This window comes from Carassius carassius, chromosome 4 (assembly GCF_963082965.1).
Source record: "Carassius carassius chromosome 4, fCarCar2.1, whole genome shotgun sequence".
In the NCBI taxonomy this organism is placed as follows: domain Eukaryota; kingdom Metazoa; phylum Chordata; class Actinopteri; order Cypriniformes; family Cyprinidae; genus Carassius; species Carassius carassius.
This window is the reverse complement of record NC_081758.1, coordinates 44,079,938-44,094,258: the sequence shown is the minus strand read 5'-3', so window position 1 is coordinate 44,094,258 and position 14,321 is coordinate 44,079,938. Positions and strand designations below refer to the sequence as shown.

The window sequence follows — 14,321 nt, the reverse complement described above, 5'->3', positions numbered from 1 at the left end:
AAACACCGTCACTCGGAACACACCGAGAGGAGAAACACCACACACAACCCTCGCTGAGATAACACACACCGTCACTCAGAAAACACCGAGAGGAGAAACACTACACACACCCCTCACTGAGAGAACACACACCGTCACTCAGAACACACCGAGAGGAGAAACACTACACACAACCCTCACCGAGATAACAAACACCGTCACTCGGAACACACCGAGAGGAGAAACACCACACACAACCCTCGCTGAGATAACACACACCGTCACTCAGAACACACCGAGAGGAGAAACACTACACACAACCCTCACTGAGATAACACACACCGTCACTCGGAACACACCGAGAGGAGAAACACTACACACAACCCTCGCTGAGATAACACACACACCGTCACTCAGAACACACCGAGAGGAGAAACACTACACACAACCCTCGCTGAGATAACACACACCGTCACTCAGAACACACCGAGAGGACAAACACCACACACAACCCTCGCTGAGATAACACACACCGTCACTCAGAACACACCGAGAGGAGAAACACTACACACAACCCTCACCGAGATAACAAACACCGTCACTCAGAACACACTGAGAGGAAACACTACACACAACCCTCGCTGGGATAACACACACCATCACTCAGAACACACCGAGAGGAAACACTACACACAACCCTCGCTGAGATAACACACACCGTCACTCGGAACACACCGAGAGGAGAAACACTACACACAACCCTCACTGAGATAACACACACCGTCACTCAGAACACACCGAGAGGAGAAACACCACACACAACCCTCACTGAGATAACACACACCGTCACTCAGAACACACCGAGAGGAGAAACACCACACACACCCCTCGCTGAGATAACACACACCGTCACTCAGAACACACCAAGAGGAGATAACACTACACACAACCCTCACTGAGATAACACAAACCGTCACTCGGAACACACCGAGAGGAGAAACACCACACACAACCCTCGCTGAGATAACACACACTCTCACTCAGAACACACCGAGAGGAGAAACACCACACACAACCCTCACTGAGATAACACACACCGTCACTCGGAACACACCGAGAGGAGAAACACCACACACAACCCTCGCTGAGATAACACACACCATCACTCGGAAACACACCGAGAGGAGAAACACCACACACAACCCTCGCTGAGATAACACACACCGTCACTCGGAACACACCGAGAGGAGAAACACCACACACAACCCTCACTGAGGTAACACACACCGTCACTCAGAACACACCGAGAGGAGAAACACCACACACAACCCTCACTGAGATAACACACACCGTCACTCGGAACACACCGAGAGGAGAAACACCACACACAACCCTCGCTGAGATAACACACACCATCACTTGGAACACACCGAGAGGAGAAACACCACACACAACCCTCGCTGAGATAACACACACCGTCACTCGGAACACACCGAGAGGAGAAACACCACACACAACCCTCACTGAGATAACACACACCGTATCTCGGAACACACCGAGAGGAGAAACACCACACACAACCCTCACTGAGATAACACACACCGTCACTCAGAACACACCGAGAGGAGAAACACCACACACAACCCTCGCTGAGATAACACACACCATCACTCGGAACACACCGAGAGGAGAAACACCACACACACCCCTCGCTGAGATAACACACACCGTCACTCAGAACACACCAAGAGGAGATAACACTACACACAACCCTCACTGAGATAACACAAACCGTCACTCGGAACACACCGAGAGGAGAAACACCACACACAACCCTCACTGAGATAACACACACCGTCAATCGGAACACACCGAGAGGAGAAACACTACACACAACCCTCACTGAGATAACACACACCATCACTCGGAACACACCGAGAGGAGAAACACCACACACACCCCTCGCTGAGATAACACACACCGTCACTCAGAACACACCAAGAGGAGATAACACTACACACAACCCTCACTGAGATAACACAAACCGTCACTCGGAACACACCGAGAGGAGAAACACCACACACAACCCTCACTGAGATAACACACACCGTCACTCGGAACACACCGAGAGGAGAAACACCACACACAACCCTCACTGAGATAACACACACCGTCACTCAGAACACACCGAGAGGAGAAACACCACACACAACCCTCACTGAGATAACACACACCGTCACTCAGAACACACCGAGAGGAGAAACACCACACACAACCCTCGCTGAGATAACACACACCATCACTCGGAACACACCGAGAGGAGAAACACCACACACAACCCTCGCTGAGATAACACACACCGTCACTCGGAACACACCGAGAGGAGAAACACCACACACAACCCTCACTGAGATAACACACACCGTCACTCGGAACACACCGAGAGGAGAAACACCACACACAACCCTCACTGAGATAACACACACCGTCACTCAGAACACACCGAGAGGAGAAACACCACACACAACCCTCGCTGAGATAACACACACCATCACTCGGAACACACCGAGAGGAGAAACACCACACACACCCCTCGCTGAGATAACACACACCGTCACTCAGAACACACCAAGAGGAGATAACACTACACACAACCCTCACTGAGATAACACAAACCGTCACTCGGAACACACCGAGAGGAGAAACACCACACACAACCCTCACTGAGATAACACACACCGTCACTCGGAACACACCGAGAGGAGAAACACTACACACAACCCTCACTGAGATAACACACACCGTCACTCAGAACACACCGAGAGGAGAAACACTACACACAACCCTCACAGAGATAACAAACACCGTCACTCGGAACACACCGAGAGGAGAAACACCACACACAACCCTCGCTGAGATAACACACACCGTCACTCAGAACACACCGAGAGGAGAAACACTACACACAACCCTCACTGAGATAACACACACCGTCACTCGGAACACACCGAGAGGAGAAACACTACACACGACCCTCGCTGAGATAACACACACACCGTCACTCAGAACACACCGAGAGGAAAAACACCACACACGACCCTCGCTGAGATAACACACACCGTCACTCAGAACACACCGAGAGGAGAAACACCACACACACCCCTCACTGAGAGAACACACACCGTCACTCAGAACACACCGAGAGGAGAAACACTACACACAACCCTCACCGAGATAACAAACACCGTCACTCGGAACACACCGAGAGGAGAAACACCACACACAACCCTCGCTGAGATAACACACACCGTCACTCAGAACACACCGAGAGGAGAAACACTACACACAACCCTCACTGAGATAACACACACCGTCACTCGGAACACACCGAGAGGAGAAACACTACACACAACCCTCGCTGAGATAACACACACACCGTCACTCAGAACACACCGAGAGGAGAAACACTACACACAACCCTCGCTGAGATAACACACACCGTCACTCAGAACACACCGAGAGGAGAAACACTACACACAACCCTCGCTGAGATAACACACACCGTCACTCAGAACACACCGAGAGGAGAAACACTACACACAACCCTCACCGAGATAACAAACACCGTCACTCAGAACACACTGAGAGGAAACACTACACACAACCCTCGCTGGGATAACACACACCATCACTCGGAACACACCGAGAGGAAACACTACACACAACCCTCGCTGAGATAACACACACCGTCACTCGGAACACACCGAGAGGAGAAACACTACACACAACCCTCACTGAGATAACACACACCGTCACTCAGAACACACCGAGAGGAGAAACACCACACACAACCCTCACTGAGATAACACACACCGTCACTCAGAACACACCGAGAGGAGAAACACCACACACACCCCTCGCTGAGATAACACACACCGTCACTCAGAACACACCAAGAGGAGATAACACTACACACAACCCTCACTGAGATAACACAAACCGTCACTCGGAACACACCGAGAGGAGAAACACCACACACAACCCTCACTGAGATAACACACACCGTCACTCGGAACACACCGAGAGGAGAAACACCACACACAACCCTCGCTGAGATAACACACACTCTCACTCAGAACACACCGAGAGGAGAAACACCACACACAACCCTCACTGAGATAACACACACCGTCACTCGGAACACACCAAGAGGAGAAACACCACACACAACCCTCGCTGAGATAACACACACCATCACTCGGAACACACCGAGAGGAGAAACACCACACACAACCCTCGCTGAGATAACACACACCGTCACTCGGAACACACCGAGAGGAGAAACACCACACACAACCCTCACTGAGATAACACACACCGTCACTCAGAACACACCGAGAGGAGAAACACCACACACAACCCTCACTGAGATAACACACACCGTCACTCAGAACACACCGAGAGGAGAAACACCACACACATCCCTCGCTGAGATAACACACACCATCACTCGGAACACACCGAGAGGAGAAACACCACACACAACCCTCGCTGAGATAACACACACCGTCACTCGGAACACACCGAGAGGAGAAACACCACACACAACCCTCACTGAGATAACACACACCGTCACTCGGAACACACCGAGAGGAGAAACACCACACACAACCCTCGCTGAGATAACACACACCGTCACTCGGAACACACCGAGAGGAGAAACACCACACACACCCCTCGCTGAGATAACACACACCGTCACTCAGAACACACCGAGAGGAGATAACACTACACACAACCCTCACTGAGATAACACAAACCGTCACTCGGAACACACCGAGAGGAGAAACACCACACACAACCCTCACTGAGATAACACACACCGTCACTCGGAACACACCGAGAGGAGAAACACCACACACAACCCTCGCTGAGATAACACACACTCTCACTCAGAACACACCGAGAGGAGAAACACCACACACAACCCTCACTGAGATAACACACACCATCACTCGGAACACACCGAGAGGAGAAACACTACACACAACCCTCACTGAGATAACACACACCGTCACTCAGAACACACCGAGAGGAGAAACACCACACACAACCCTCGCTGAGATAACACACACCGTCACTCGGAACACACCGAGAGGAGAAACACTACACACAACCCTCACTGAGATAACACACACCGTCACTCAGAACACACCGAGAGGAGAAACACCACACACAACCCTCGCTGAGATAACACACACCATCACTCGGAACACACCGAGAGGAGAAACACCACACACAACCCTCGCTGAGATAACACACCGTCACTCGGAACACACTGAGAGGAGAAACACCACACACAACCCTCGCTGAGATAACGCACACCGTCACTCAGAACACACAGAGAGGAGAAACACCACACACAACCCTCGCTGAGATAACACACACCATCACTCGGAACACACCGAGAGGAGAAACACCACACACAACCCTCGCTGAGATAACACACACCGTCACTCGGAACACACCGAGAGGAGAAACACTACACACAACCCTCACTGAGATAACACATACCGTCACTTGGAACACACCGAGAGGAGAAACACCACACACAACCCTCGCTGAGATAACACACACCGTCACTCAGAACACACCGAGAGGAGAAACACTACACACAACCCTCACTGAGATAACACACACCGTCACTCAGAACACACCGAGAGGAGAAACACCACACACAACCCTCGCTGAGATAACACACACCGTCACTCGGAACACACTGAGAGGAGAAACACTACACACAACCCTCGCTGAGATAACACACACACCGTCACTCGGAACACACCGAGAGGAGAAACACCACACACAACCCTCGCTGAGATAACACACACCTTCACTCGGAACCCACCGAGAGGAGAAACACCACACACAACCCTCGCTGAGATAACACACACCGTCACTCGGAACACACCGAGAGGAGAAACACTACACACAACCCTCACCGAGATAACACACACTCTCACTCAGAAAACACAGAGAGGTGAATCACTACACACAACCCTCGCTGAGATAACACACACCGTCACTCGGAACACACCGAGAGGAGAAACACCACACACAACCCTCGCTGAGATAACACATACCTTCACTCGGAACCCACCGAGAGGAGAAACACTACACACAACCCTCGTTGAGATAACACACACTCTCACTCAGAAAACACAGAGAGGTGAAACACTACACACAACCCTCGCTGAGATAACACACACCTTCACTCAGAACACACCGAGAGGAGAAACACTACACACAACCCTCACCGAGATAACACACACCGTCACTCGGAACCCACTGAGAGGAAAAACACTAGCATCAAACACCAATACAGAAAATACTCAATTTTCATCTTTACAGTTTGAACAATTTCAGTGACTTCATACAAAGTCATATTTTCTTCAAAGAAAAGAGTGACATTCTTTCACATGATTTATTTACATTTTTAGAACATAACAATTCTTTAAAGTAAATGAAAATTAGCAGTTTGCTTCAATAGTCTGTAGTAATTTACAGAATTGCAGTAATGAGAAAAAAAAGGTAGAAACTAAAAGTACAAACTGTAATTCGAACATAATAATTTTCAGGGCTAATCCTGAAATTGCAATCAGCAGTGTTTGAAATCTCTTCTGTTTTGAATGTGTGCTTCACAGTTTTGACAGCAGTGTGTTAGCATTTGAACAAAGTGCTGTAAATCCACAGTGTTGTGCAGGTTGCGGTTAACGTCGTGGGATAAGTGTGTAGAATTTTTGAAAACTGTGTTCAAGCAATGAAAAACTAACTAGAGTTTGGTCCACATGAACTGCTGCTGTGCAGACTATAGTTAGTTTTGCACATGTGACTCCAGTTGTGCTCACTGTCGTTTAGCAATTGTAAAAAACTGTAATACTGTAGATACTATATTTTACTATATTTTAAAGTGTAATGTATTTCTGTGATGCTCCGCTGTATTTTCAGCATCATTACTCCAGTCTTCAGTGTCACATGATCTTCAGAAATCAGAATAATATGATGATTTACTGCTCAAGAAACATTTCTGATTATTATCAATGTTGAAAACAGTTGTGCTAGTTATTTTGCTCGTCAGCTCCTGATACGATAGCATTCTCTGTACGTGCAAATTTAAAGCATCGTATCTGGGTGTGAAAAACTGGTGAATGATCGACAGAACAATTTTAAATACATTGAAATCACCCCAAAACAGATGGCTTCTCCTCATACTTTTCATAATTAAAGTAGAAACAGTGAAGGGTAAATATACGGGGGTTGTTTTGGATAATTCGGGGTACTTTGAGTCTGAAAGGTTAAGTGTTGACTTGTAATAATCAACAAACTTATCTGCAATGAACGCTCACGATGGGGAAGTGAAGGAGTGTTTCGTGTATCAGAGCCATTTCAGAATGACACGACATACAGTGCACAAGCTTATGGTTCTTCTGAACTATGATTAATGATACGAAGAAAAGAGAATTTCTCTGAGAAGTAGGATATGTGAGGGGAAACACCTCCATATACAGTAATCGTGGTTTCATCTAACAGTTACAGGAAGTTATATTTACAGGAGGACGGTCCTCCTTCTGCCGTGACTGTACAATAAAAAGCAGAAATGTGTGGATGTAGAACAGTGTTGTGCTGGTGATTTCCTCGTCGCTGCAGTTCACGGTTCAGAGATCTCCTCGAGCGTGTCAAGACAACGGCTGTTGCCAAGGCGACGCGGGAGTGTTCACCGGAAATAGCGATTGTGTGCGTGGATCTAATGGCTCTGAGTTCCATTCTCATCTTTTGTTAAAGAGCTCTGGTCTCGGCACTGAAGCACACACACACACACACACACACACACACACACCCAAGAGGGAGTGTGTTCCTCCTACTCACATGTTGCAACCTTGATTACACACCCGCACCCTCCCAAAGCAAATATTCCAGGACACTGATCTGGCTTTCTCTCTTTCTCTTTCTCTTGTGCAGTAGTTGCACTGATAATGACTCGTGATCAGAATGTTTAAAAAAATCCACAGTTCTGCCCTGGAATTCTTGACTGATGTCAGATGTTACACACGGTGCCAACAAGCAGTCATTTCTTTGCAAGATAGCTATTTCAGAAATAAGTAAAACAACAGCCACAGCATTATATAAGACATGACTTCATAGAAAGTATTTGTATTTTCTAAATGATTGTCCCTCTTTTGGGATGATTTCTGGTCTGTGATGCGACAGAAAGCCTATACGGAGTCTGCGGAGAGTCTAAAGAGGCTGAGAATGGACGGAAGTCTTCTGTGACCCAAACCCGCTTTTCCTGCCGCTGTGTGGGAAGCAAGGTGGGCGGAAGTAGAGCGTTAGTCATTCCCAAAAGATTGAGCATCCGCATAACTCTACACACACACACACACACACACACACCAGCAAACCTGCAGAACAAAACTTATTTTGTTGACTTGGAGCCTGAAGACATCACTTTGTAAAGTATCTGCATTCAGCGAATATAAATATATAAATCACACTGAGAAGCCGGTCAACTGTTCAGCTCTGTGTTGAGGTTTGTTTCTCTGGCTTGTGTTTTATCAGTTTGTCATGGTTTTCAGTCTTTGAATGAGACACCCATCAGGACCTGAGAACCCGGTCAGTTTCCAGTTGGGCGGCGATACTCGCTGCACGCTCACGGTAGAACACATTCCCCTTCAACCCCTCAGCTGTGACTTTTACTTTCACAATGACCCAGACAGACGTTCCTTGTGCTTTACTGGAAGTGGCGCTCATCTTTATGGGAAAGGCTCTGACAGGGAGGGTGGGCGGATGTGATGACTGGACGGCTGTGCTTCTCATACAGGACCTGGCAGAGGCACAAAATATGTTTATGACCCTTGTTCAGATAACTGACAGATGACTCCTGCTCAGACTGGCGAGTCATTTCTCAAAGGCCAGATTTGTGTGTGTGAAGCTGCTCATGTATTGGGGTCCGTATGTACACAAAAAAGCTGAATTATGGTATTAAAGAAAAGCATGACATGAGCAAGACAAGTGTTCAGAAACCTACTTCTCTTTATTGTCGATAAAAAGAAAACAAGCGAACAATGAACAGCATGTTATTTTGAAGCAAATAAACCAATACAGCCAGGCAAGTCGCCCCTCAGTCACACGATTGACCACCAGTCTTTGTGTAACTCCCTTGAAGAATGGTAAATGAGGCCGTCAAAATCTGACACTGTTCTGCAGTAACATATTGATATTCAAACTTAGTCTTTGACTCAAAATGCTCGGTCATGAAAGTCACATTAGCGTGAATCTGATTTGGGATCAAGACTGAGAAGATCATTGTTACACAAACGGCCTTCTGTACATGCAAAGTAAACAGAGTAAACTCACTGAACAAAGTATCTGCGATCTTCAGTATGTGTATATATGACACATGGTAAAGATAAAAGACCTTGTGGTCTGCCAACATTTTCTTCGTATTAAAATGTACGATGCGATCAATCTTTAGAGTTGGATCAAAATGAAACAACAAAAAAAAATGGGAGCGATCGATCGCAACACTGTTAAAGTTAGGGTTAAAATAGAGGAACACAGAACAATCAGGGACAAGTCAACAAAATCAAGGACCGGTGGAAAAACTCGAGCACCCGGTGGACAACTGTACCAACAGTAGACGTGTATGAACACAAACCAGCAACACAGAAACGCTTGGAGCCGAGCTCAAATAAAACACCACCACACTGCTCAGGAAAACCACTTCAATAAATAAAGTATTCAGAATGATACAAAGCAATACCGTAGGTACTGTACACAAAAACGTTCAAAACAATTTTGTACAAAAATACAATACGTTTGTGACATCAAAAACCTTATTCAAGTTTCAAAAAATAAATATCTTCTTGTTGCACAAGGTTATTTGACAGTTCTAGCTTCTGTCTCAGGTCCCCCTATGAATCATCTCAAATGGATATAGATATATAAATAAAATGATCTGCATCTACATGAACTTTAAGAAAGGCATTGAACAGCAATTCTGAGTAGCAACACTGACAAATGTACAAGATTCTTTAACACATGTACGGTTTTCACAAAAGCAGGCCTTCTATGAGTCCTTTATCGCAGCGACGTGAAGCTTCGTAACTTCATGGAGCTGATCTGACGTCTGCAGAAGAGCGCTGACTTCTGATCGCCTCGATGTCGATGTCTGAGTGTCAGTACCAACAATCTTTCAGAATTTTGTTCATTTATTATTATAATTTTTTTTATCTACTATAAACAAAGTTGTAGTTATAGATCAAACTGTCACAATGTACACAGAGGATAAATTTTACACATCATTTAATGTTTCTGATATATGTGCAATCATGTAGTTTCCCAAAAATAACGTGTCAACACGACACTAGTATTCCGACCGTGTTCTTCCTCTCCTCAGAAAACAACATAAATACAAATTCTGTATAAATAAAATTGCTTCATAAATTGTTTAAAAAAATTATAATTAAATCAAATCAAATACAGAAAAAAATAAGCAAAATATTATTGATCAAAAGCCCTTTTGTTGTTCAGATTTCTGGTCCATTTTGACGCTTGAGTTGGTGCATTATCCCCTTTCTTTAGTCCAGAGTAGCATTAATACTCTATAGATAATGGCACAAACACACTATCCCATTATTAGAATGTATCTCCCGACGGGAGACTACAGTGCAAAAGGTCTCGGAATGCTCAGGAAATTCCCAACTCAAAAACGGAAAAGGGTACCATTAAAGTTTTGCACAGTACCACAATCCTTTATCCGTAGATGTCTCTTTGCTTATAATGTTTTGATATTAAACAGTAATATAATACTTCTAAAAAAAAGTCTTTGTTTCTATAAAATATTTTTCCCCATATTCACAAATTGCACAATATCAAACCAACCAACCAACAAACAATATTGTTACTGAGACAAGGTGACAGATTAAACCAAGAGATTTCCACTAGAATACAGTTGACATCTCAAAGCAGTATAAAGGGATCGGTTCTTTTTCACGTTTGTAAGAGTCCGTCAGGTGCTTTGGAAAATGTTTGCATAATAGTGCATGTTGTTCAACAATTTTATAAACACAAACCCCTAAAACATATAAAGTTCGTCCATCGGTTGAATGAGACACCGATTATAAAGAAAAAAGATTTGAGTAAACTTTCCATCTGCTTGAAGTGACGAATCTCGGTAAAAACCCGGGGTGTGAAGCAGAAAACAAGAAAAGTATTCAAGTGCAGAATTCCTAGCATGAGTTTTTGTTCCCTTTGTAATCATCCCACCCGCAGTGCATTAGCATCCATGTCACTTTGGCCTTTTTGTCAGCTGTACCCAGCTGACCCGAACAACTTCAAGTCCAAAGAGCAGTCAAAGAACGCACCCTGAGCTTTGGGAGCATGTGCAGGTTTTCAAGGAGGACATTCCTGAAGAGTCGGACAGATGGAAAGCAGGGTTGCTCTTGTGCGTCTCTGACGGGTCTTCCCCTGTATCGCCCCTTCTCTGCTTTCGTGTCATTTCTCCACAGCAGCCACTCAGATGGCGAGAAGAAGTAAGACAGGGTTGAGAGAGACAGAGAATGAGCGTAAGAGTGCGGCCAGGAGATAAAGAGAAAGTCAATAGAAAACCTTGCGTGTGTGTCTTGTGGTTTCAGCAGCTGGTGCTCTCTCCGCTCTTGGCCATGCCGGCAGAGCTGACGGCGATCTGGCAGCCATTAGTGACGTGATTCATGACTTTCTGTTTGAGCTGAGCCACCTGCTCTCTCAGGATGCTGGCGGTGGAGGCCAGATCCGAGTTCTGCGTCTTCAGCACCTTGACCTTCTCCTCCAGCCGCGAGATCCTCTCCAGCTTCCTCTTGCGGCACTTGGAGGCGGCGATGCGGTTCCGCAGCTTCTTGCGCTCCGCCTTGATCCGCTCCTGGGTCTCCAGGTCGATGGGAGAGAGTGAGGGCGGGGAGCTGGCGGGGTCAGCCCCGGGTGGGTGTGGCACCTCGGGCACCGTCTGCGGAGCGTCCAGTCCCCGTCCTTGAGGGTGCTGGCCGGAGTGAGCCGAGGCGTGGACTGCGGATGCATAGGCGATCTGCCCGCCAGGGTAAGAGGAGGGCAGCTGGTTGGGGTTGTAGCTGCTCAGGTTGGTGTAGATGGGCATGTCTCCACCCGGCATCAGGTTCCTCTGGTAAGAGCCCTGGATGGAGGAGGAGGAGGGGGACATGGGGGCCCCGACCAGCTGGTTCTGCTTGTGCAGGTCGGCCAGAGCTTTGACGAAGCCGTCTGCGAATCCCTCCTGCTCGTTCGTGGCCTGGTTTCGGTACATGAAGGGATTAGCAGATGCGTTGGGAGCCGGGCTTGTAGTAACCAGCCCCTGGTTAGACTGGATGATCAGGTGCTCCAGATCTGGAGAGGACAGCTTCAGGAGGTTCATGTCTGGAGAAGACATCAGAGAGCCGTTGGGATTACCATTCATGCCCAGACTGTTGCTCGCAGCTTGTCCCTGCAGGAGTTTGAGGCTCGAGGCATTTCCCACGCTGTTGGAGAAATTATGTGGCATGTTGTTCTTCTTGCTCATAATCTTGTGGCTTTGGTATCGATCGTAATCTGGAATTTGCCCAAAGTTTGGAACGCTATCATCGTGATAGAAAGGCGTTTCCATCTTACCCGTCATTGAAACTGCAAGACAGATTCCTCACAAGACATAATACAGCAAGAAATTATCTGAGCTGCACGTTTTCAGCCATCCACTCAGTCCACGACGGGGGAAAAAAACGAATTAACTGAGCAGTTAGAATTTGGAAGGGCATTCAGAAGTCCTCAGCATTAAACCTACAAAAGATTAAAATAAAAAAAGATGAGGAAAAATAAATCAAGGGATACTGAAGTAAACAATCATGATATTATTTATAACAGAGTGAATAAGCAACATTGACAGAATGAAGGTTTAAGTGTTTTATAGTAAGTTGATGTGATTAATAAATCGCAATCCTTCGACTAAAACGTACGATTCACACAAACATCAAACCACCTGTGTGCCTCGGGCTCTAGATGATAAGACATTATAATGATGAAACCAGGAAGCTCCGTAATAGTTCGAGTTCTTCCAGTAAATAAAGAATCACTGTTGACTTTCCTGGTCTTCATCCAAACAGCTGACCGACCGCTTCTCTTACACTTTCTTATTCATTTCGCCACATGGTCGTTAGAAAAACCCCGTGTCAAAATCCCAAAGCGACTCCCATGACTAAACAGCAGATCGTGTCACTTACTGTGTGTAGGTCGATATAACGCGAGGAAAAGACGCGGATCGATCAGCTCGGATCAGATGAAGAAGCTTCCCACGAAACAATCCACTGCGTCAAAGCTCCGATTAGTCACACTGTAACACAGCGCAGATGTGTAACCCACGCACCGCGCGCGCCGCGCCGTGACAAGCGATGAATCAAGAGCGGCTCATGAACAGCGCGCTCAACGCGTCCTCTCCGGAGCGCTGCGTTTCCTCGTCTGCTCGCTGTCAGAAAGACTGCGGGACTTTCTGCTCGGCTGATTATTAATAACACACGCCCTTCTGTTCTTCTCTCCAGTTCCTGAAACTAGAACGTGCCTCCTCCCTCGAAGCGTCGCGTTTATTGGCCGCTGGAGTGCCGCCGACGGTCGTGATGCGCAGCCCGTGCTCGCTCATCTGAAGGGGCACGTGATCACGGGAAGAATACGTGCTTCTGTTTTATGCATATGCGCTAAACATTACTGTTAGTTTGTTAAATTTCAACCAAAATGCCATGCGTATTTGACAGAAATTGACTTTCTCCAACGGTTTTTGAATTAGCTCAAGTTTATTTAACAACAAATGTACCAAAGTGCTGTACGATGTAAGAAAAATACAGAATTAAATAGAATTAATAAAGTGTTTAAAGAACGTGGACTCGTGAAGCATTCTAATGCGTGCAAATATAACCCTTGTACATCTCAACCAACATCGTATGGGGGAAAAGGAGAGAAAAAAAGAGGGGTTAAGAAAAGAAAGAAAGAAAGAACATGTAAGATATGCTTTTTGTTGTTGGTTGCTTAATATTCTATTTTGATACTTTCCTTCACATAATAAACTATAAAAAAAATTTTTTTTAAATGCATTGATCTCTACTTTAGATTATGCATAAACTTAAAACTTGGCATTGTGCATGAACAGCATGGCTCTAATGACAAACTGTCTCTGATGTGCATTGTTTGTAAATCACTTTGGATAAAAGCATCTGCTTAACAAATGCACACATTGTGGATAAGGACTCTACATTTACACAGATCAGATTCACACA

At 46.2% G+C, this 14,321-nt stretch overlaps 1 protein-coding gene across 2 annotated transcripts; it reads right to left on the bottom strand.

Annotated features, from left to right (window-relative positions):
- Positions 1-9,051: 9,051 nt before the first annotated feature.
- On the bottom strand, positions 9,052-13,625 carry LOC132140116 (transcription factor Jun-like). Of its 2 annotated transcripts, none has more exons than XM_059548953.1 (2): positions 13,278-13,625; positions 9,052-12,837 (listed from the first exon to the last, which is right to left on the bottom strand). In XM_059548953.1, the coding sequence occupies exon 2, from the start codon at positions 12,677-12,679 to the stop codon at positions 11,669-11,671; it is 1,011 nt and encodes a 336-aa protein (XP_059404936.1). In that variant the 5' UTR covers positions 12,680-12,837; positions 13,278-13,625; the 3' UTR covers positions 9,052-11,668. The 2 variants fall into 2 exon arrangements, with proteins under 2 accessions (XP_059404936.1, XP_059404937.1); XM_059548954.1 differs by lacking the exon at positions 13,278-13,625 and adding an exon at positions 13,037-13,270.
- Between the last annotated feature and the right edge of the window lie 696 nt (positions 13,626-14,321).

Bases quoted from the DNA above. Each gene is read 5' to 3' on its own strand.
- LOC132140116 (XM_059548953.1), bottom strand. From the start codon at position 12,679: ATGACGGGTAAGATGGAAACGCCTTTCTATCACGATGATAGCGTTCCA.